The sequence below is a fragment of the Erigeron canadensis genome, chromosome 6 (genome assembly GCF_010389155.1).
Source record: "Erigeron canadensis isolate Cc75 chromosome 6, C_canadensis_v1, whole genome shotgun sequence".
NCBI classification, from domain to species: Eukaryota; Viridiplantae; Streptophyta; class Magnoliopsida; order Asterales; family Asteraceae; genus Erigeron; species Erigeron canadensis.
In genome coordinates, this window is record NC_057766.1 from 21,431,652 (window position 1) to 21,456,814 (window position 25,163).

Consider the following 25,163-nt stretch of genomic DNA (forward strand, 5'->3'; position numbering starts at 1 on the left):
ATTATCCAATCACTCTGCTTAGTTATGGGAAATGAAAACGATCTTCGTATTTAATTTATATTTATTTTTACTATATAATAATTAAATAACTTATTTTCTCCATTACAAAATAACTTAAAAGGCCAAAAATGGTCAAATGCAAATACTCAGCTTGGTTGTCATGCACGATTCCACGTGACATATATAATTAGCCCCGTCGAGAGATATTTTCATTTATTAATTTAAATTTAAATCAAAACATAAAACAATTTACTAAAAGTTCGTGGGGGAGCGAGGTTGGTTGAAATTTATTTCATCAATATTTTTGTTTTACGAGACGGGGTGTCCGCGCGATGCAGCGGTGATGGTGGTAACGACAAAGGTGTGGTTGCGGCAATTGTGGGGATGATGTGCGGCGGTAAGAGTTAATATGGTTATTTAAGGATTGGAGAATCTATGTTATAGTTTATTTTATTAAGGGTATTATAGGTATATAGGTAAAGATGTTTAAATTAGTGAATAAATAAGAAGGATAATATGGTCATTTCAGGTTCTTAAGTACTTAAAGGGGAAGAGCAGTTTGCTTTATATAGTAGTATATATAAATTTCTATCTAATTTTTTGAAACTGATCGATTTCAACATGACACAAATAATACTTCTTCCGGCCTTCCAGGCAATACTTTTCTCACTATCCAACAATTTTTACAATCAAAATAAAAATTCAATAAATAAACTAGCGTCTTGGATTGGTTTGACGAAAGCAACCGATTTCACCAACTGACAAGACGCTACCTCTGGACACGAAGCGACGAGAGCACTCGAAAAACATGAATAGCTCAAAAAACATGAGTCGCTCAGTGTGCTGAAACCACATTTTATAATAAATACATGACTGATTGGTATGTAGTCTCTAGGTAGATTGGTCTAAGCTAATACAAATGATTTCAATAATTTATATCTAACACACCATGATTAAATATGATATTAGTGGTTATATCAAAAGAAAACTCAGCTAGGGCGGATAAGTAAGGGTTTTCTTCCATCAAGTATTTGAAATAACATATTTTTATTTTGAGGAAGCTCTCTAACGGGTGCGGTTCCAGTTAAACAACGTATGCTAGACCTCCCGCTATCAAATCACGACACGAAGTTTCAAGAAAATTCACATTTGCAAAAAATTAAAATAAAATATAGCATGCTTGACATTAATATACACGTAATAAAATAAACAAAACAAAAACAATAGAAATAACATTAATAAAAGGGAAAAATGATGGGTACACCGTACACCAAAGCTTATGTACTACACACACAAAAATGTCCCATGATTTTACATTTTGACCTTTAAATTTATATATTATATATGTATCAAAAATCTCCTTAATTTTTTATGTGGTTGTATCCATCATACGTACTGCATGTTGTATGTTTGGTGGCCCTAATAAAAGTAGCAAATAAAATCATAAAATATAATGTATCACAAAATCAAATATTCATACTTATTATAGAAATTTATACACAAACAATATCTTCGAGAAGGAGAAAGATAGTACATGCAATACAAAAAGTATAAGGTTCTTTTTCCTTCTTCTTTCTTGTCCGTTGAAACTGTCGCCAACCACCACCTCCTTCTTCTCCGGCGAGACAACCACCACCATCATCTCCGACCACCCTAACCACGGCGCCGACGGCGGCAGCAAGGGCTTAGCCCGTACCGTATCAAACCGTACCAATATCTTGGATCGCCGCCCATCAAACTCATACTATTCCCGTATGCGTCCCTTTAAACCAGTTTAGAACGGATGATGGCAACACCCGTACAGTATCCACCTGAAAACGAACCTGATTCTCGCCAGAAAAGTCGTCGGAGATGTCACCGGAGGTGGTGGCGGTGGTTGTCTCACCGGAGAAGAAGGAAGAATGAGGAGGTGTGGCGGTCGCAGGACCGGTGAAGCCCAAGTGCAGGTAGCACATTTGAGCAGGGCACCAAATTTTCAATGGGCACCAAAATCATACTTCATACGACTATATTATATATTGATATCTACTTCAATGTGTAATTTAGTAATAATTTAACATTTGCATTCTAAAAAAGTTATCCCATTTATATTTAATAAAAGTAATAGCTAACACGATTATATTATCCATTTATGTAATTAGTTTCAATTTCAAGTACATAACTTCTTTTCATTATTTTTATTTGTGGGTTTTAATTAAGTTTGTTGTTTATTTTTTTTAATGGTTTATTTTTTTATGTTAATTAGTTAATAAATAAGGCTTAGTTAATTAACTAATAATTTAAAATTTTTGCTATAGATTATTTTTTACCACAATATTTGTTATAGTTGTTTTACTTTTATAAACACTTTCTACTTTTTTATTACAAAATAAAATTTTTGGTGCAAAGAGGGCCTCATTTATATTGTCGAGTAGGGTACTTAATAATCATGGGACGGGCCTGGGTGGTCGCCGGAAAAGAAGGTGGTGGTTGGCGGCGGCAGTCTCGCCGGAGAAGAAGGAAGATGGAGAAAGAACCTTGTACTTTTGTACCTTTTGGATTGCTTGTATTATAAATAACTCACCCCTCCTCCAAGAATACTTATTGCTAGTTATTTAACATTTATCCATCGTTACTTGATACTACGTACCCGTGTATCTACATCGGCTAATTAAAGACTTGTTTTAAAAATGATATTATGCTTGTAAGAGCAAAGCTAACGTAGAATTAAAACAAAGTTTAAACATCTTTTAGATTTTAACCATTTGATTTGATGAAGTAAAATAGAAGAAACAAGTACTGTGACATGTGTAATTATTTGTAAAGTTAGTTTAGGAGAGAAATGGAGGAGAAAAGACAAGTGACCTCTCTTGAAGGATATGACCACTGTGGTTCAGAAAGGCATGTATGTTGCCATACATACATAGTGTACGACTAGTAGAGAAATATTAAGTCAAACAAACAATGATGTTATAAAAAGTGGCCAATCACTGGAATTCAAGGAAAATCCTATAGTCTAGGACCAAAATTAACCAATCCCCATTTTACAGGGGCGGGATGGTCACTGTACGTGGTGTGCAAACTTGACCCGGCCCCATCTACGAATAACCCATCATCAACAATTAACATTCTCAAGTGGTGATTATTAGTAAAGAAAATGATGATATTCATTTTTCTTGTTTCATTGTACTAATTGTTTGAATTTTAAATAACTTTATATGAATTCATGAAACCGATATCAAAGGAGTCCCCAATTGTTTGAATTTTTAATAAATTTATATGAATTCATTTTTCTTGTTTCATTTTTTTTAGAATGACGTGTTAGTTGGTTAGTGGTTCGAACCCTAGTAATGACATCCAAGCAGACAGTATGATAGAGGTTGGAACTTGAAGACACCCCTGGAAACTAAGGATGCGATAACATGGCCCGCACACATCTAAAGAAGTAAATGCTCGAAATCATGAAAAATTAACATTCGATCACTGAGCTCCAAGCTAACATGCTCTCCCCCCAAAATCACCAAAGATGACCCATGTGTCCAAAATATAACTCATATAACTCATGCTCACCATCCTCACATTTAAAACACAAAATATATTATTCTACTTGCTTTTGTAAGGTTTAAATTTGTATCCTTGTAAATTTCATCTTACGAGTTATGACAATATGATGACGGTAATCTATTTTGTTAATTAATACTCCGTACTTGACATACCCGAGACAAACAAATCATCTCTTGCATAGTTGCATGATACAACCTTGGTAAATAATATATAAGTTGGATTTATGTTTGGGCCCCCATACGATTGTGGGCTTTGTGCATTTATCACCATCCACATGCTCAAATCTATCCCGTGAACATCTAAACAAGACTCTAACAAAACAAATGAAACAATAGAAGTAATATCTCCATCTCTATCTTAAATACATATATATATATTGAATTGATAAACATAAAAACAAAGTAAACAAAAAGACACCACCCCATCCCAAGTCTCGGCTACTCTATACTACATATATATCTCAAATAGTTCCCACATCAAAATCCATATTCCTCACGCCTCTCTCTCTATTCATCTCACTTTCTCTTTTTATACATTCATTCTCACTGCCCCCACACACACAGTTTTCACACGTTCATAAACACACACACACACACATGTCCTTAACTCATTTCTCTTCTAACCTACCAGAAACTCTCTGGTGGACACAAACACAAAACCATCACAATCCATATCCTATTATGGATTCTCATTACCACCATAATCAACCACCATCTTCCACCTATAATTTCACCAAACAGGAATCCGACCAAGATTCCACCACTACCACCACCGACCACATGTCTAAAGAACCAATGTTTGAAAAACCATTAACTCCAAGTGATGTTGGGAAACTAAACCGCCTAGTCATTCCCAAACAACACGCGGAAAAGTACTTTCCGCTGGGCGGGTGTTCTGACAGAGGGGTCTGTTCGTCTACAGACCCCTCTCTGACACCCGCTGAACAACAACAGAAAGGCCTGTTGTTGTGTTTTGAAGACGAGAGCGGAAAGCCGTGGCGTTTCCGCTACTCGTACTGGAATAGTAGTCAAAGCTATGTGTTGACTAAAGGATGGAGTCGGTATGTTAAGGAAAAACGTTTAGATGCGGGCGACGTCGTTTTGTTTGAGAAACATAGGTTTGATGGTGACAGATTTTTTATTGGTTGGAGACGTAGGCAAGTGGTGCAAGATAGTCTAGCGGCGATGGCTCCGCCGGTAGGTGTCGGTGGTGCGCAGGTTAGTAATGGGTGGACCACTACTAGAGGATTTTATGATGCGCATGTTAATAGTTATCCTTCACACCACCTACCTCCATCTCTTCATCATCATCATCATCATCCATATCAACCTGACTGTCTTCATGCAGGTAATTATATACATAAATTTATATTTATATTTATTTATATATACACAAAATGCTCGATCATTAGTTATTTTTCAAAAAATTATATATGTTATAAGTATACGTGTGCATTTTCACATTAAATATGAAATCGTCACACTTCCCCACCAAGATTTTTGGAGTTCATCACATAATTACTAGCATTTTCTCAACAATCGAGTAAAATACATATGACTATCTAGAATGATTTAAAAATATGAAAGTCTACAATATTTTAAATCTTATTGTATTATAGTTTTTACAAAATTGAGTATTATTATTGTTGTATTACATACTACTTTTTTTTTCCTAAGAAATTGCATTTAATTACATAATGTCTGAATAATTTTATTTTACCCTTTCTTTAGTAGAATGATGATAAAAAAATATTGATATAAAAGTAGTATATCACCATTACATTTATTTTACATCTTGGATCCACTTTTTTCCTAAATTCATTTTTATATCTTGAAAAAATATAGCAAAATGTTACTATATATGTTTTTACTAAGTTTTAATATAGATAAAGTTAAGTGGATAAGTATAAGTTATGGGTATTATGAAGCTCTATTAGTTTGGGGAATTGTATGTATTTTTATTTTTAAGTTTTAATTTTAAAAACACAGAAAACCATACAAAAGAGATAATTTTGTTTTGATGTGATCTACAATTATTGAATTTTGGTATAATGAAAGTTAGTTAATTAGAAAATGTTATTTGCCCAATAGTTAAAATATTTAGTTTGGAGATATATTAATAATAAATAATAATGTGGAATGCAGGAGGAATAAATGATAACCAAAGAGGAGATATGGTGGCTACAAGTGGGAACCCAAGGAGGGTGAGACTGTTTGGTGTGAACCTTGAATGCCCAGATGATTCTGAGCCATCCACCCCAGATGGTTCGAGCCAGGGAAGTGGTCTTGGTCTACCCCACTACCAATATTTCTCTAATTCCAACAACATGGTACGTACGTAATTACTTTTCCACATTTTATTTAACATCACATTGAGTTTAATTTTTGCGAGTTGTATCCATATATATTAAGGGGTTTTTTAATGATAACCTTTACAGCTGTTACTATTAATTAATTGGGTGCATTAAAAATTATACTAGTTTTTATACGTGCGATAACTTAACAATGACAACCTGCCTTTAAAAAAGAAAAAAAATTAATGACGACCTTTATACTGTCATTATCGTTTTCCATATAATAAATTATCTATAAGTTGAATATTTTTTAAACCTTTAAATAAATTAATTGTTATATAAACGTACGAGTGACAGGATCCATAATCAATATGAAGGCGATAAATTGCTTAATATTATGATAATTAGTCGTAATAGATATATTTTGGAGCCCAGATAATTTATCCAAACCTTTAAGAAAGTGATATATATATATATATATACTTTTCCTAAGCTAATGAAAGTTAAGATTTGAAATTTATGTGTGACTCTCAAAAATATAAGACACTGAAATTTATTTGATGATTTAACCTAAGCCAGTTGAGAAACAGTCATGTTACACTTACTTAAGTAGATTAATAGTGTAAGAACTATGTCCTTCCACTTTCGTACAAAGAGTCAACTCTTTAATGTTATTATCCCATTATGATTTTGATCCATAATGAAAATCATGCAAAATATATACATAATTAAGAGTCATTTTTTATCTTCTTCTTTTTTTTATAACACAAAATCATGTTAATTAATTAAGAATATAATAATAGAACACCTAAATAATTAATGTGTTTTTGTACAATCGAACAATGAATATATATATATTAGAATTTTGTACTATACCAAAGTTGTTATTCCCCAAAAGAAAAAGAATAAAATTTGAAGATAATACAACTAGTATACTAGCTGTCTTTAAGACCAAACTTATCTTTTAGGAGAAAAGATTAAGAAAGAGAATTAATGGAATCCATATATCAAATTCTTAAAGTTTTAGGTTGATTTTTAGGCATATGACTTAGATTGATTAATTATTTTCCTTATTAAAGACCTCTTAATACATAGCAAATTATCCTTTAAGGTATGTAAACGATTGTAAATAGTATGCCCGGTCAATAAAATTAAAACTTGATCTTGAAGGTAATAATTTTTTAAAAAATTAACACTCATTGGATGTTTTGTCACTTTGTGGTTAATATATAAGATAAAAGATAATATGAGACAGTGAGAGTCGTCAGTGATGATTTTGCTGCCTCCTCAAATGAAGCATATATTTTTACCTATTTAATTAATCTTACGTAGACTGGTCAAATCCCTTATATTAACTAACTAATCGGATGTATGAAAAGCTAAGTTCATGCACAATTGAACGTTGCCAAAAGTTAACAACTTAATTAATATAATATAGGCAACTAGAGCACACGGTTATTAAAATAAATATTTTTTGTTTTGCCAAGTTAAATTTTGTAGTTGATTACTAGTTTAAGTTTAATTAATTTTGCTATTCTGCATATGACCAATATTATTTTAGCAAGATTTTCTTAACACGTTAACCAAGAAGATGCGAAAAGTAATTTTAAATATTTACTCTACTTGTAATGTAACTTTTTTTTAGGCTGACTCGCCTTGAGCTTGGTTCTCCTTTTTATACATAATTTTATCTGCTGTAAAAAATAAAATAACTAAGGTAAGTAGGTAACAATTTTGAAGTTAATTCACGATTTTATGTGTTAATTAACTTTACAAAAGCAACTAACATAGATGAAGGGTATTTAAAGGAAAAAATCTGTATGGTGATGAAGATATAAAAGGACCAACATATTGGAAGAAACTTTTAGTGAATGTAACTTTGCAGCTGTTTGAGATCAAAATCAGGTTTTTTTTACTTATTAAAGTTATGTTCCAATAAATGCACCTTAAATGGTCCTTCAGATGTAAGAAGCAGTAAATAAATGTTCTTACATATGCATAATAAAAGTTGTGTTTCTCCAATTTTATATAACACACTAATCACTAATATGGTAACTTTATGCGTGTAGACTTGTATCAAAATAACTTTTTTCCCTAGCTAAAAATAACTTGTGACAGTTTGTTACTAAATGAGCTATTATCATATTGATACATGTATACTAATTAATATCATACTTTACTAAAAGACTTAAATATTTAGAGATTAATCAAGAAAATAATAATTGAAACTAGTTGATATCGATTAATTCAAAACTCACGTGTCAAGTTCTTGAAAAAAAGAGAGGATGGTGTGAAGGGAAATAAAGAAATTTCAGGGTACGTACGTCGTGTGGTCCAATATATTGACTTTAATTTACATCTATCATCTATTCTATCAAATGGTGACCAAACCAAACTTGATCTTTATAGTTACTTCAATTCCTAATTCGTAACTAGCTTTCAATCTGTTGTTTAGATTCTTTTCTATGCAATGTCTAAAACATGATACACGTTTACTTTTATGAAATAACTAAAGAAGTATTTCCAGCTGTAAATAGTAATTTTTAAGTTGTTCAACAACATACATATATATACACGATACACATATATATATATGTATAATGATTATATGGTTATATTTGGTTAGTTTTCATTAAAAGTGTAATGTTTTACTATATATTGTTAAAACAATTAAATTTAGCTAGATTTATGCCCGAAATTCTAATTACTTGTTCTTGTTTCTTTTTTTTTTTTAATAATCTTTAGTGATAATTAAACTTATACTCAACAAAGTTATATACTTATTGGATATCCTTATATGTGATCACTCTGTCCATTATGATTATTCTGATTTCTAGTTTAGTTAGATTTGATTAAGCAAACTCTAATTTGATGAAATTGTGTTATTCGGTTTATTAATAAGTTGTTCAGAAAATTTTTTTTATTTTAATAATAACTATATGTAAATGTTACAACTTTCATATAATCTTCAACTTTAAAACAATATTATTTAAATATATATAGTACAATAGTAATGTTAGGAGAAAATGATTACTACAACTCTTTCTCTTGAATGAAATCATTTGGAAAATAATAAAAAATAATTTGTGGGTTGTACTGTATGTTTGTAACAGGACATCAATTTCAGCCAGATGAGGTACCACCAACATCAAGGATAAGATCTGAGGAATGTGACATGTGTTGGATTTCTCAATTTTGTCAACAAAATACACCATTGGATGCATTTTGGCTGCCCAACAATTTGGAAGAATAACAATTAACCCCCTCTTCAAAAAAAAAAAAAAACAAAAAATAGTACATAAAGCCATGAGGAAAAAAAAAAAAGAGGCTCAAATGTTGGATATGATCAAATGTCACAAGCCCTGAAGCCCACATCATTTCTGAATTGAATGTTTTTCGTTAGTAAAGTAATTGGAAAAATGGAAAAAACAAAGGAAAATGATTTGGGGTAGAAATAGAAAAAGAAGGGACCCATTTTAGGTATTTGGGCAACTGTTGTGATTCTGTATGATAGATTTTTGAGGTTTAGTATTAGTGGTACTATATGATGGTGGGATGATAGTACCATTCTGCCTTATTCTGCTGTTGCCAGTGTGGATGAAACCAATGCTAGCTAGCAACTACTCACTACATTTCCTTTAATTTCTCTACATTTTTATATATGTACTTAATTCAAGTTTTATTATCTTATTTTTTCGTTTTTCAATTTTATTTCAAGTCATGTTTTGTTCCCCTTATTTCTTTTAGAAGAGAGTATTTCCCATATTTATATATATTTTGACTATCTTTTTAACTACAAACTAATAAGATGGGTTGAATCAGCTAAATAATCAATTTTAGAAACAGAGCTTAAAATTCGATCTGATTACATCTAGTGTAATCTAGTCAAGTTGGATGTTTTTTTGAAAATAGTCTCTTTTCTTTCTGAGAAAATAAAATTGTCTATATTTTACCTTCTGATATATTATGGAAAACAGCATTGGACACTGTTGTTACTTGTAACCGGCCATATTTTGATTATTTATCAAGTATGGTTTTCAAATGTATTTTAGTGTACTTTCATAGTTAGATTTTGGAGGTTGAGTTGACTCCTAAGCAATCATCAAGCCTGATGTGTACATCAGTTATAATGACATGTATAAGACGAATAAGGAATCAGATATCACATGTCAAACACTATCATGCACCAACCATTATTTCCCTTAGACCTTTCTTCCTTTACGAAATCACTTTGAAAAGGGGAAAAGGATGGGGGCATGGGGCTTTGCCTCACGTTGTACCTCTTGTGAATAGTCAATTTACTTATGGTCGGTACCAAACTGAATTTTGCAATATTAGAGTTTCAAACCAAAAAAACTTACCTAAAAACAATACAATTGATATCACATTTTAACTAATATATTACCAATTGAGTAGCTCAATACCTCAAGTGATACTAACCCGCAACCGCAAAATACATTGACTAACTGAAGGGACTTTTGAAAATAACATAAGGTCTTGAGTCTAGGCTCTGCCTCTAGGAGATTAACACTTTCTTCAAGGTTCGATTCTCGTATTAACTACGGTTTTGGATCTATCTTTAAATTAATTGCAATTATAAATCAATAAAATCAGATTAGTAAGTAAGTAAGTAACTGCTCAGTGCCGCCTTCTGCGGGTTTTGAGCCCCAATACCTCGACGGTGTATGGGGGAGGTTAAGATGTAGGCAGACCTTACCTCTACCTAAGTAGAGAGGCTGCTTCCAGTTTCTACCTAAATGGTAGAAAAGGCTCTCCAACCTTTGCATGGGATGAGAATCGAACCCATGATCTCTGTCTCCAGAGGAGGCAAGGGTATTTACCACTGATCCAACCATGCTGCTTTTAGGAGGCTGTGGTTGGAGGCTGATATCTTAATTAACCACTCCTCTATTGGAGTGGTTTTTTCATATATCTAGAACTCTGCGATCCAATTTGTTTAAAATGCCAAACTGCATAGTGATTTTGGCAAATTGCATAATTAACCATGTAAATTGGTAGAAAGTAGAAACAGCAGGATTTGACCAAATCTCATGGTCAATCATGCCACTTAGTTAGCTAGTTTATAAAAATCTAAAAAAGCTTCAGTTAAAATGTGGTATAATGTGCAAATGGGTTGGTAGCCCGTTGGTTAAGTTTTAGACTTTGGTAAAATCTACTAAGGTTAAAATCTCGTTTTCTATATTTGTAATAATATATTATTGTCGGGGGGAGTTTCGAGAACCTTGTGTTTAATCTTAGGCATACGTAGTTCGAGCTTCGCATACTGTCCAATTAGATGTCATTGTGGTGTATCGAACACTAAGTACTAGCTCGTTGTTAAAAAAGATGTGATATCATGTTTCATTTTTGGCTACATAAGTTTTTTTCTCTAGAAATTGAAAGAAAAATCTTCAATCATTTTACAAAAAGATAATCAACATCATCATCAGTTAATGGTGTAACTAGAAATTTACGTTTAAGTGAGCTGGAATATATGTTTTGTTGGTTGGACAGAGTCATGGCATGCCTTCGACTCCATGTAGCTCCGCCACTGCATAATCCTTGATATCTTGAATAACCATACTCCAATTTAAACTTTAAGAAGGGATATGTAATATGTTAAGCTGTCCAAACTCCAAAGTACTTCGCATTTATTCATGTTTGGATCACTCTTTAATTGTTGACGTAGGTGTCCAAGTTTGTAACTTTCATTGAAGAATTTTATATTACTTGAAGAAAAAAGAAAAGAAGCAAATGTACAAGATAAGTTTAAGAGTCCATTAGGAAAAATTGTGTTTATTTTGTTAGTATACGGACGGCATATTATGGTGGTAGGGATAAGTTGGGCCACATAAACATCCAAATTGGTCGGTACGAAATATATTAAAAGGTGCCATGATCAAATATCTCTAATGCAACCCCCCCTTTTCCTTCACTAGTCAATTTATTTCCAACTCATTCATAATTCAGTTTTCATATTCATGGACTCGTGCATTTGTTATAAACCACATGTTATATTTATATAGACAGTAGTCGTACTTTAAGTCAATACTCTATATGTTACTATATATGCACAAAATATCACTACATAATTCAATGAAAATAATAGAAAACAAACCATAGCAACGACAAAGATCATACCTTACGGGCTAAAGGGTACAATATGAAAAAGATGAAATGTAAATAGTCTTACATTTACACGGGAATATATAGAGAGATTGTTTCCGAAAGACTTTTGATAAATGAAGACAAACCTCTGAGGGCTAAGTAGGATTAGGCCATTAGGTTGTACCTTATGGATGGTCTTAAGTGAACTTCAACTCGAATAAATTATATTTAAGTTACACTTGTTTTCTCGTTAACTAAGTTGTGCTAGAAAGTGCGACAAACCCTGATTTTACCTGTTTTACCATAAAAAATAAAAATAAATAAATAAATATTTTTGATCGTCTTATTTTAGGCCTCTATGGTTTGTAAATCTTTTCTTTTATAGAATGGGTGATAAACTGATAATGGGTTTACCCTTTATTTTTTAAGTGGGCTTCCTAGTTCCTATGATGCTATATAAGGCTTTCTCTATTGGGCTCAAATGGGCTGTCACTCAACATAATCAATGAAAAAAAATGATTTTGAATCTTCGACATAGATTATACCCAAAAAAAATTTCGTGCTTCTTTGTTTCTTTATCTTTGACCTAATATCATTACTAGTTAATCAACCCGGGCATGTTAATTAAAATTTTAAAATTATAAAATATATTAATATATATATATATATATGATATTTATACTAAAGCATTATGACTTGATATAAATCTAATAATTCAACTAACACAATAACTATATAATTAATAAATCATTAACACAATAATAATTTTTAAAATAAAAATGACTACTGCATTAAGTAAATTAAAAAAAGACAAATATTATCCAAGAGAGATTTTTTTTTCTTTATATAAATGATTGATTTGATATAAATCTAATAATTTAACTAACACAATAACTATATAGTTAATAAATCACTAACACAATAATAAATTTTAAAATAAAGATGACTACTGCATTAAGTAAATAAAAAAAGACTAATATTATCTAAGAGATAAAAAAATTTTCTTTATGTAAAAGGCTTTTTCTATTTTATAAATATGACATCATAATTAAATAAAAAATTTTTAAGGTGAACTATGGATTTGCCACATCAAAAACTTTCTAAAACTACTTATAAAAAACAATCTTGTTTTATTATATATAGAGATATATAGAGAGATATCAATACCCGTGTAAAATGATAGGATTAAGTCTTTTTTTGTTAGAGGTGTTAATAATTGTGCGTTACATCGAAAAATGAATTAACATAATTTTATAGGTGATTTCAAAATTAATATCTTTACCATTAAGGTTATAGACATATAGTATTAATTAAATTAAAGGAAAATCAGATATGCTAACCGTTAACACCCTCACGCTTCTTCTTCTTCAATTAGATATATGCTAAATTAAATACCTCCTCCTTGAATTTCATATGGAGCAACCGAGATTATCTGTAGCAGATATGCTAACCCCTTAAATTAATAATTAATTAAATAATAGAACTTAACTCTTTTTTTAAAAAAATCAAAGCGGCTAACCTCAACTTTGATGCGCGCACGCCGAAATCAAATCTCGACAACGCCTAACAAATTTGCTTTCCCATGTACCTGTATATAGTGTTGGTAAGGTCCCCTCATCATATTTACATGTAGCAACATTTAAACCCTCCACCCTCAACAAAGAAATCAAAATGGAAAATTCGTTAACTATTGAAGTATCATTCCAATGGCAATAAAATTTAACTAAACATTTAAAAGAAGTATAGCTAATCATTAATGGTGATGTGGTATAAGTCGGGTATTTCTAGTTTTTAGGAGTAATTTTTATTTTTTTGAAAGGTGAATTTTGTTTGAAATTTCATGTCGTGATTCAACAGCGAGAGGTCTAACATACGTTGTCTTAATGTCTATTTCAAATACCCAATGGGGAAAAAAAACCCTACTAATCCGCCAAAAGACACGACAATTAATAAAGGTAAACTCTGCCCTCTCAGACTTGAACCTGAGTATAACCAAGTCAAATCCTCATAGAACGACTACTTATATCTCAAAGTTGGTGAAATAGAGATTCGAACCTGAGACCTATAGGTCACCAAGGTAACTCCAAACCACTACGTCAACTCATCATTATAACTACAATTTATTTGCCATTTGGTTTGTACAGTTAATTATATATTTATATGCAAGTTTTGGTTTTAGCTTCTCTGTATGGGTTTTCTTCCGTAAATTTCGGTTTTGCCAATTACTATATTTTATGTTGTTATCAATAGACCATATAAGTTTTTTTTTTTTTTTAATATAACTATTGAGAAAGGCATTATATTATTTCTCTCTTCCTCTCATTTTAGTTGTCATGTTGACTAATTTAGACCCTAAATAACTTTGTTTGTGTCATGTAACATTTGATATAAAATATATGAATGGATTGGGTTTTTAATGTACTTTTCATTCATATAAGTTTCATCAACTACTATATAGTACAAACAAAATTATTTAAGGCCAAAGTTAGTCAACATGACAACTAAAATGGGACGGGGGAGTATTATTATTGAAGTGTTGTTATTTACATTAATAAAGTTATTATTATTTTTTAGGTTAATAAATTAATCTTTAATAAATACTAAAAACAAAACCTTTAATTTAAAAATAAAGTAATATGGATCCTTTATTAATTTATTTTTTTTATTTCTCCACTCTTAAGTAATCAAGATGATGACATCATCATTTACTCAACTTTTAATTAAATACTCTTTTAGTCCTTCAAATATGGATAAATTGTTCCAACAATACATATTATTAATTAACATTCTACTAATCATATAAAAACTAATTATGTCCAACTTTTTAGATACCTTTTAATACATCTAACTTTTTGGATACCCTTTTGATTCACATCATCATCTATTTTTCTTTTAGTTTTATTTTGATTTCATATTTGATTTTCTTATAAATGTTCTTATAGATTAGTATTATTAAAAAATACGCTTTCTTGATCGATTTGTTAACAAATAATGACTGTTTCAAAAAACTATGGCGATACATCGTATTAACTTTTTTCAATATTTAATTTTCTAATAAGTATTAGCATTTGTATTTGCAATTGCTTAATTTATGTCAAGTAATATTATGATCCATCTTACATTAAGGTTGAAAAATAGGGTTGTTATTGTTTATAGTGAAACATTTGAATGAGCTCATAGGAGATATTGTAACAAATAGTCATTATCGTTATATGAAAAATGTATAAATATTATACATCAACTACACATTAGCATAATAAAGATTACATATTTGCTTCCATATCACTATATACAATATTATGGCAGATCAAATTGTGTTCGATAGGATGACTAAGATCGATGTATTCAATGAATCTTGAAACATCTAGTTTAAAATTGTCTTATTTTGGAAGCAGACATATAAGTACAACTCAAAAATTGTCTCATTTGAGTTCCACTTTAATGAAGGAGGCGTTAGGAAAATCAATAACTCCACTATGGCTTCAATGAAGGAGTTAACATGCTTGTGGATCATAGGCATAAAATCAGCTTCTACAAAACCACAACTATTTTTGTATCCAATTATATTGTAGATACCATGAATCCTTATAACGTTTTATACTATATGTAGTTAACTACCTCCATGCATTGGACCAACCATTTTAGCTTTCAATTCACTGGAAAAAACGTATGTTGTAATCTTTATACATATAATCATTTGTGATACTACATAAAACTAAAAAGCACTTGTCATGTGGATGAGAAAACACTATCAAACCTTAGTATTTGAAATTATATTTATACTATGGTTGATTTATGGAAAGAAAAAAAACAACCGGTTTACATCATTATTCTAATATTATGTCATTTTCAATAGTTTTTAAGTATTTATTATACCGCTGTGCTAACTTTTTATAGGTATAAATTTAATTTTCTTTTATAAATTTTTTCTGCGTTTTACGCGCTTTATAATCTAAGTTTATATTATTGATAGCAAAATGTTGTCAGTGGCATTATTATAAGCATTATATTGGGATCAACTGTTTTTCAAGTTAAAAGATCACATAAATATAAATTTATACATATATGGAATACATATATTGACAATTCAATTGTTGATTCTCTAATGATAAAATCCTTGATTTTGAAAGAATCCATGTGGGTTGGAATCTTGGGTTTTAAAAGTCTTAAAATACATAAATGTTACTATCATATTATCCGCACAATGCGGCGGTGGTCGTGGCGACGATGATGTGGTGTTGGGGACCATAGTTGTTAGACTCTTACGAGTCGAGTTGATTTAAAGCAAAAACAAGGCGACTCGTAGGGTGACTCTTTTTTCTCCTGACTCTTACGAGTCGCGGTGTGAATTTGGAACGAGTCAATACGAGTCGTGATTTATGATTGTTGTAGTTTGATAATATGGTTATATACTTATATATCATATTTATGGTTACATTATTTTGTATGTTATATATATATTTTTGATATTTTTAGTACGAATTTGGTGATAAACTTTAAGTTTATGACTCAAAAATATTGAATATGTAATATTTTGATAAAGTATTAAGATAATTAGCTTATACTGGTATTTTGTTTATGAATATGTCAAATATATATAATTATACAATATTAAGTAGTATAGAAAAATGTTCAGACTCTTACGAGTCGAGTCACGTTTCGAGTGACGAGTCAAAAATCATGTTTTCGAGTCGATTCAAAAGTTACGAGTCGACAACTATGGTGGGGACGACTGTTGGTGATAGATGACACGTCGAGTGATGTAAATAATTGATGTAAATGGTTAATGGAGATATTTTAAAAGATAAAAGATTGATAATGTAATTTAATCATTAATGTTAGGGGCGTAGTGTAGGTAAAAATATTTTAAAGAGTAGTAAATTAGAATTATATATTTTTCAATATTTTTAAAATAAAATGTTATTCTTTTTATAATATAATAATCCATAGAAATATAGATAGAAAATAAATAAATAATAAGTGAAAACAAAGGAGAGAATTTCGACTTTGAAAACATAAACGAATTACATCAGTAGCACGTTGAGAGCATAATCAAAAGGTCAAACGCACGATGGGGAGTGAGGAAAATTGACAAACAATACTCCAAAATCTTTTATCATCTTCAAAAATTCTGTATGAAAGACGAAGCCCAAAACTATCATCCGAGCCCTGGTGCTTTTTACCAATACCGTAATTGATCCCTTTAGTTCTTAATCAGGAACTTTCATTCTTTGAGCTATTATAAGTTTATAACTTTAGATATAACTTTTGTTTGGGACAAAGCCCAAACATACGTTATGATGTAAACAACTTCATTAATCTTTTGAAATGACAAGATGATGATTTATTCAAAGCTCATAGAACTTTAGTTATTCTAGAGCGTTTACAGCTAACTTGTACTTGATACAATGTATGAGGTGTAGAGCGTACATACATAGAAGTCGATGTACATCTTGACCCAAATATTTGAAATCATGCTCTTTTATATGGTTCTAAGCACAATGTCTGTTTTGGTTGTCTCTGCCTTGCAAGAAGCACGCCGACACAACTAAAAGATTATATTGCTAGTGAACATATTTGTTGATGGTATGATTATAAATTGGCAATCGCCTTAGGATTACGAGTCCAAACCAGTCACCTCTATATTATTGGTTGTTGACTGAAGTTTCCAGCAACGGCGAGAGGTGCTCAGCAGTCAGCGACGTTGTTAGTGCTAATGACCGACCAAAATATATGTTCCAAAAACACTTATCCCTCCATTTAATGCTTCCACAAATTTTACACTACTATCATACAAATACGACAATGAAGGCTAGATCAACTGGCTGGAGTCATCCCTGGTTTTACCCCAAGTTATGGGTTCGACTCTCTAGAATGACATGTCCTGGGGGTTTTTCCTTTGAATCACCTGTAACGGCTTATGGTCTACATCTCGTAGTCTAGAGTACGTATAGCGCTTTATCATTATACGGTGAGGTCTCCCCTGATGTCGAATACCGACTGACTGTTCAAAAAAAATCATACAGATACAAGTTTAAACATTAATTTATACATAAGAAATGAGTAGGGGGCAATATGTAAAATACCTTAATATATGCTCTAAAAACACGAGAATCAAAATCTCAAATCTTAATTTCCCCCACTAAATATCTTTAGCTTAATATATATATATATAGGCATTCAAAAGTTACCAAAAACAAAAACAAAGCCCTAAAAGGCTAAAATTATCCTCATTCAACCAAATCCTCCTCTTCTAATGGATCTTCATCAAGACACACAACCCCAAAAACATCTCCATTTTTTCATCCTACCATTTCCTAATAAAAAAGAATTCGCCTATGCTTTCATCTTCTTCATTTTTCTTCTAATTACCTCTATTGTTTTTTCCAACTTCCTTAACCCTTTTTACCCTCATTTTCTCCTTCCTTTTAACTTCTCCAAAACCCTACAAGATACCCAAATCCAAAACACATCATGTGATTATTCATATGGCCAATGGGTTTGGGACGAAACTTACCCGGCCCAAAAGTACGATGAGGATTGCCCATTTCTTGACCCGGGTTTTCGATGCCACCGTAATGGCCGGAAAGATGTTGAGTATGTTAAATGGAGATGGCAACCTCATGGATGTGATCTACCAAGGTATGGGGTATGAATATTAGTTAGTTTTCTATTGGTGGCTAATTAATTGTTTTTGCAATATTAAACTTGCATGCATGGCTTTTTTTATTGGTTTGGAATTTTATTTTGTATAGAATATGTATTTCGAGGTAGCTATTGATATATTCTATGGTTGAAAGAATATTAATGCTCATAACCTATTGTATACATAGCCTATTGTAAGCATAGTTCTATAATTAATTTGTATATTTCTGCCTATATAATACTCTATTTATAATTATACTAGCACCTTTCTAGCTTTGTGAATCTCGAGTTATAAGTTTTTATGAATTGAAACTATGACTTGTTGAGTCTGTCCTAGTGATTAAATTGGTGTGCATGTGTATATTCTTAATATATTGTTTTCTTATTCTTGGATCCATGTGATATTTTTATATAAATAGACATATATCATTAATAATGTCTCTTACTTAAGATGAACGTTTTCAAACCAAATTAGTTGTGAATGAAGTTTACCCTCACAAAATGAATGAAAAGTCAAGCTCACTTTAGATTAGTCACATAGTAATTAAATTATGTTTTGAAAATTTATGCCTGGTTTCAATTATCTAAAATCCTTTAATATATGGACTTCTTAGCTTTTTATGTTAAGAAGAAAAATATATTGAAAATTATATCATGAGAATGTCAAAAAAGTTTCTTTGAAAAAAATGGCCTTGTTACATCAAGAGACCCATTTGCCTTTGTTCTGGTGTTGTCTTAGGTTCCTTCTAACAGAAACGTTGTCAAATTAAGGTCTTGTAACTCCTAGCATTTTGATACTTTATTTATTATCATTTCATGAAATTGATAATAGATTTCTTACCTTATAAATTAGCTGGTTAATTGTAAGTTTATGTGCACTTACACATCAGGTTTGTTAATTTAAAAACTGATTATGATTAATACGAGTACACATTACAAAAAATGTCTACCTAAGTGTAATAACTATATATCCCATATATAAACAGAACTGAAATATGTTTCTAACCACCCATGGGAACAGATTTGATGCACAAGATTTTCTCGAACGAAGCAGAAACGGAAGAATAGTTTTCGCTGGAGACTCCATTGGAAGAAATCAATGGGAGTCTCTACTATGTATGCTTTCACAAGGAGTCTCAAATCCTTCATCCACAATATATGAAGAGCGCGGAAACCCCATAACCAAACACAAAGGTTTCCTTTCCATCCGGTTTCAAGAGTATAATTTAACCATCCAATACTACCGTGTCCCTTTTCTTGTTGTCATTGACGATCCACCTGAAACTGCGTCTCAAAAAGTCCAACGGGCCATTAGGGTTGATAAACTACACCGGTTCTCTTCAAAATGGGCCGGAGCAAACATTCTTGTCTTCAGCGCGGGTCACTGGTGGAACCAAGACAAAACACACAAAATGTAAGTGTTACAACTATTATCAACATGATATGTGTAACTTTAAATTGACCTTATTTCATGTGAATAGATGGAAATTGCTTTTTGTACTGATCATGTTTTTTTTTATGTTCTGTAGGGGGTGGTATTTCCAGGAAAAAGGGAAATTGAACATGACAATGGATGTCATGGAGGCATTTGGGAAGTCTCTGCAAACATTGAAGTTATGGGCCTTCAAGAATTTGGATCCCGAAACCAGCCACATTTTCTTTAGAAGCTATTCTCCTGTACATTATAGGTGAGTAACTAACATGATATGATCTTATTTTTTGTTAGATGTTACAAGGTGATAACTTTAATCTATATACATAGAAATCACTTCCAAAAAATATAATTCCTTGAACAATGGAACATGCCCCATGGATTAAACGGGTCGAAAATGTTCCAAAGTGTATTTAGATGCTTACAAAAATCATTTCATTCGAAATTTAGAGTGGTAGTGTGATACTGGTTATGTGAACTAAGAAGAAACATGTTATGTGCAGGGATGGAGAATGGAACACCGGTGGACATTGTGATCGTAGCATGGCACCAGAACTAGACTACAAAAATCCGGAAACTGAACCTTTAAACAATCAGATAATTATGAATGTGGTTAAACAGATGGAAATTGGAAAACAAAAAGTCCAATTCTTGAACATTACTTATCTAACAGCTATGAGGAATGATGGTCATCCTTCACGATACCGTGAGCCAGGTACACCTCAATCGGCTCCACAAGATTGCAGCCACTGGTGTCTACCCGGTATCCCTGACACATGGAATGAACTTTTATATGCTCAACTTTTGTCTAGTGGATTTAAAACAAGGTGATCAAGAAGAAAAGTGTGCCAGTTGGCTAGAAGTTTTTTCTATGATGCATCGTATTTGGGCTACTAATCATGGAGCATGGGGAACGTGTGGTTTACCTTATCGCTTGAGCCTACAAGGAGATGGTTCGATATTCTTTCTGTATATGAAAGAAGGGAATGGGTTAAAAAAAACTCAAATCCATTTCCTCCAAACTGTTTACCTTATAATGGATAACATGGTATACTGTGAAACCAATTGGTGACATGATTGTAATTTGTAGATGTCTTCTAATTAATAAGAACTAACATCGTTTAATAATTATATATAGATATATACTGCAGCGCATAATTGGGTCCCTGAATCGACTTTGAGATAATATTTGACTGTTGGTGGATTTCTTTGTACGTGTGATCCTGAAAGAGGACTATGTGTGTTGGCGAGTCTCTTTGTATGCGTGTTGTCAGGAAACAGAAGGTCATTGATGATTAGTAGACGAATAAGACGCAAAAATTTCTGTAGATAAGAATCACATGAAAACTTCAAGCTACACGATTCATGGCTGTTCGCCTATTCTTTATCAACTATAATTATACATTACTATCTTCAGTTGAGGCTCATGGTGCATAAAGTTAATAAGTAATTATGATGTAGGCTTGACAACTTGGGTTGACCGTAGAACATCACCCTGACCGGTCGGTCGTGCAATGGAGGTCTGTGACCTAGAACATGGGCCTTATTAATCACTCACTGAACCATGTAAGTATCTAATCATATTTCAGCGTATTAGGCCCAACACGCAGAGACCTTGGTTTATTAACCATAGTGTTAGGTGATTTACATCCTCTCTGTCCTGAAATTTTTTCCATTTTCATTAATTGACAAATGAAACTACATCATGGGTTTATATATACCTTATTAAAACTAATGAACTACAATTTACTTAACTAAACCTATGATACAATATGCAAGTAAAAATGGTTTTTTGGGCATAGTTCATGAGGTTCTGCTTCCACCATATGAGTTACAACTTCATCGTCTACGTATAAAACATGTATTATAATGACGTTGACCAGAAGCATTTCTGGTGTTGTCAATCAGCTTTTGACTTTCATCCCTCCAACTCGTTTGTTAAAGCCAACTGTGTGGTTGTACCCAACAGGTCGAGGAGTTGGCCAGATATGGATCGAAGCCCTGCCTCGGAAAAGTGAGCTCGTTTCCATTTCTGTAGAAAAGCATCTTTAAAAAGGTCTTAGGCATTAGTGATTTTGACCTTTTAAAAAGAAACTGACATCCTCATTACATTCAATCAAAGACAACAAAGATGTAGGTAAAACAAGATTCTAAATGATTCGAAGCTTCGAGTTTGACTCCAAAAACACTATATTTTACAGATCTAAGCCGTCAAAAACTATTGAACTATAGAATTGTGCAGGGGCTGCGCGAACGCAAGCCCCCACTGCCACAAATATTGATGTAGGCTCGACCACTTGGGCCGACCTTAGGGCAGCACCCGTCCTAAAGTGCAATGGAAGTCACTGACCTAGGCCATGGACCTTCTTGATCGTCCATCGACCCCATCCAGGTAAGTATGTAATCCATCCCCCTCTTTTTTCTTTTATACTGCTTCCCCTCCCCTGCACTTGGTTTTCTCAACCGATGTGGGATGCTCAACAAACCTCTTATTACATATACTTCTTTTTTAAATCTGTTTCCTTTTTTTTTAACATCGTATTCTAAAATATTTTTATTCAATTCACAACATATCATGATCACGAAACAAACTTATATACAAAGATATAATGTTATATATATATTGTAGATTAAAAGCAAAGTGAACTAGATCCCTGTTGCGAGCAAATGATCCACACACAAAAAAAAAGCGAAGTGAACTAAGTTAACTCAATATATATTGTTGAAATTATCCAATTAATAACCATCTCATATATTGATGTACGAGATTTTGAATCTTAAAGCCTTTTCGGGTTTGTCATTGTAAAGCATAGTTCAGGACTTTGATTACACTTTCTGTATATATACCTATCAACTCTTTACTCTCCCAGAGATGCAAAACTTAACAAGAAGAAATCTTTGATTCACTTTACAAATTAACAAGAGTTGCATTTACATAATGAACATGTACCAATGAATTGGTTAATGTTATTTTGGGATTTTACTACTCCACCCGATTGATTTCTTAAAATGTTGGTCGTATGTTTGAGACTCATCGGTAATATGATACTTATATTTCAGACAGTTGAAAAGCGGATATATATGCATAGTTAATCATGTAGCGTATGCGGCATATATATTGCCACCGAATTGCAAATCAAACATAAAACTGGGCGTATTCATAGAGCAAATTTATCTGACAGAAAAACAATCATAGGAAAGATGGAAGTAACATTCAAAAATTATAGTACAGTAATGTATTTAGATGCTTTAGATTAGTAATGTAGTACCAATATAGCATATTTTCGTAAACATGTTTTAATTTATTATTTTTCATAAAACTGGTGGAAAAGAACAAGAAATCCGCCGATCAAACCCAATCCGGCCCCTTATGACCTATTTGGTCACGAACTAGTATCAACCCTCACATTTTTCCACTTCTAGCGTTCAAAAACAATCAGACTAAAGTGTTTGATATGCACTAAGAAGAAACATGTTATGTGCAGGGATGGAGAATGGAACACTGGTGGCCATTGTGATCATAGTAAGGCACCAGAACTAGACTACGAAAAGCCAGAGAGTGAACCTTTAAACAATCAGATAATTATGAATTTGGTCAAAGAGAAGGAAATTTGAAAACAAAATGTCCAATTCTTGAACATTACTTATCTAACAGCTATAAGGAATGATGGTCATCCTTCACAATACCGTGAGCCAGATAAACCTCAATCGGCTCCACAAGATTGTAGCCATTTGTGTCTAGTGTCTACCCGGTATCCCTGATACATGGAATGACCTTTTATATGCTCAACTTTTGTCTGGTGGATTCAAAACCAGGTGATCAAGAGGGAAAGTGTACCGTGTGGCTAGAAGTTTTTTCTATGATGCTTTGTGTATGGGCTACTGATCATGGAACATGAGGAACGTGTGGTTTACCTTATCGCTTGAACATACAAGAAGATGGTTTGATACTTTTTCTGTATTAGAAAGAAGGGAATGGGTCAAAAAATATCAAATCCATTACCTCCGAACTGTTTACCTAATAATTGATAACATATTTACAAATCTCCTAAGTGACATGAACAGACATTGATTTCTTAAATAATCATAATTTTCGAAAATCACTAAGTCGTAACATTTTTCTCGACCACGATCTCAACTACTGGGTAATTATGATGTAGGCTCTCAACTACTGGGTAACCTTAGATAATCACCCCGACTAGTCCTCCGTGCGAGGGAAGTCAGTGACCTAGAACATGGGCAACCGTGTTGTCGTACCCAACAGTTCGATGAGTTGGCTAGATACGGATTGAAGCCCTGCCTTGAAAAAATTTTGTTCGTTTCCAATTTTGTTCAATAATGCTCACTCTCCACTTTGTTTCTCATTGAGTTCAATGTTTTGTAACTCAATTGGTTTTTATCTTTGTAGCATACCTCCTATATATCTAGTTCAACTATTCAACTTTGATCTTGCGATATGGGTGATCCATTTAACAAACTAGAGAGAGTTCGAGAAATTTTCCATTTTCATTAATTAACAAATAAAATACATCATGATTTTGTATATATATCATTACAACTAACGAACTTAAATTTATTTAATTAACCTACTACGAGTATAATACTATATGTAAGTATAAAATGGTTTTTTGAGCATAGTTCTTGTGGTTCTGCTTCCACCATATGAGTTGCAACTTCATCATCACGTATAAAACATGTATTGACGTTGTCTAGAAGCGTTTCTAGTGTTCTCAATCAGCTTTTGGCGTTGGCTTGGATGGTGTTCTGAAACCGCTGTTATTTTTTTTAAGTTCTGCGGCTCAAACGGATGGGGCTGCTGCTTTTCTTTCAATATTTGATTGAAGAAACTTGCACCCACATTGTAGCTTGCCTTCAACTGTTTTGTAAAGGCAACCGTGTGGTATTATTTTTAAGCTCGTTTCCATCTATCAGAAAAGTCTCTCTCAATGATACATGTTTTGGGCAATATTGACTTATACGATATTTAGGAAACATAAAACACACTCATGTTAGATGGCATCCTCGTTACATTCAATCAAAGACACAAAGACATAAAACTAGATTCTTTTAAATTTATTGCTTGTGATCATCTGAAAGATTCAAGTTTCGAATTTGACAACAAAACGACTTGCAAAAGTAGGT

At 32.2% G+C, this 25,163-nt stretch overlaps 2 protein-coding genes and 1 non-coding gene across 3 annotated transcripts; 2 read left to right on the plus strand and 1 right to left on the minus strand.

Moving 5' to 3' along the window:
- The first annotated feature begins 3,954 nt into the window (after positions 1–3,954).
- On the plus strand, positions 3,955–9,526 carry LOC122603687 (B3 domain-containing protein At2g36080-like). The gene is made up of 3 exons (XM_043776460.1): positions 3,955–4,890; positions 5,688–5,872; positions 8,950–9,526. Exons 1-3 carry the CDS (start codon positions 4,140–4,142, stop codon positions 8,992–8,994), a joined length of 981 nt encoding a protein of 326 aa, XP_043632395.1. The 5' UTR covers positions 3,955–4,139; the 3' UTR covers positions 8,995–9,526.
- Positions 9,527–18,173: 8,647 nt separating this feature from the next.
- On the plus strand, positions 18,174–20,948 carry LOC122606153 (protein trichome birefringence-like 8). Its single transcript, XM_043779115.1, has 4 exons — positions 18,174–18,586; positions 19,611–20,003; positions 20,119–20,277; positions 20,525–20,948. The coding sequence occupies exons 1-4, from the start codon at positions 18,201–18,203 to the stop codon at positions 20,850–20,852; spliced, it is 1,266 nt and encodes a 421-aa protein (XP_043635050.1). The 5' UTR covers positions 18,174–18,200; the 3' UTR covers positions 20,853–20,948.
- A 1,311-nt stretch (positions 20,949–22,259) lies between these two features.
- Positions 22,260–22,421, minus strand: LOC122606375. Its single transcript, XR_006324887.1, has one exon. It is a non-coding gene; the product is annotated as a U1 spliceosomal RNA (small nuclear RNA).
- Between the last annotated feature and the right edge of the window lie 2,742 nt (positions 22,422–25,163).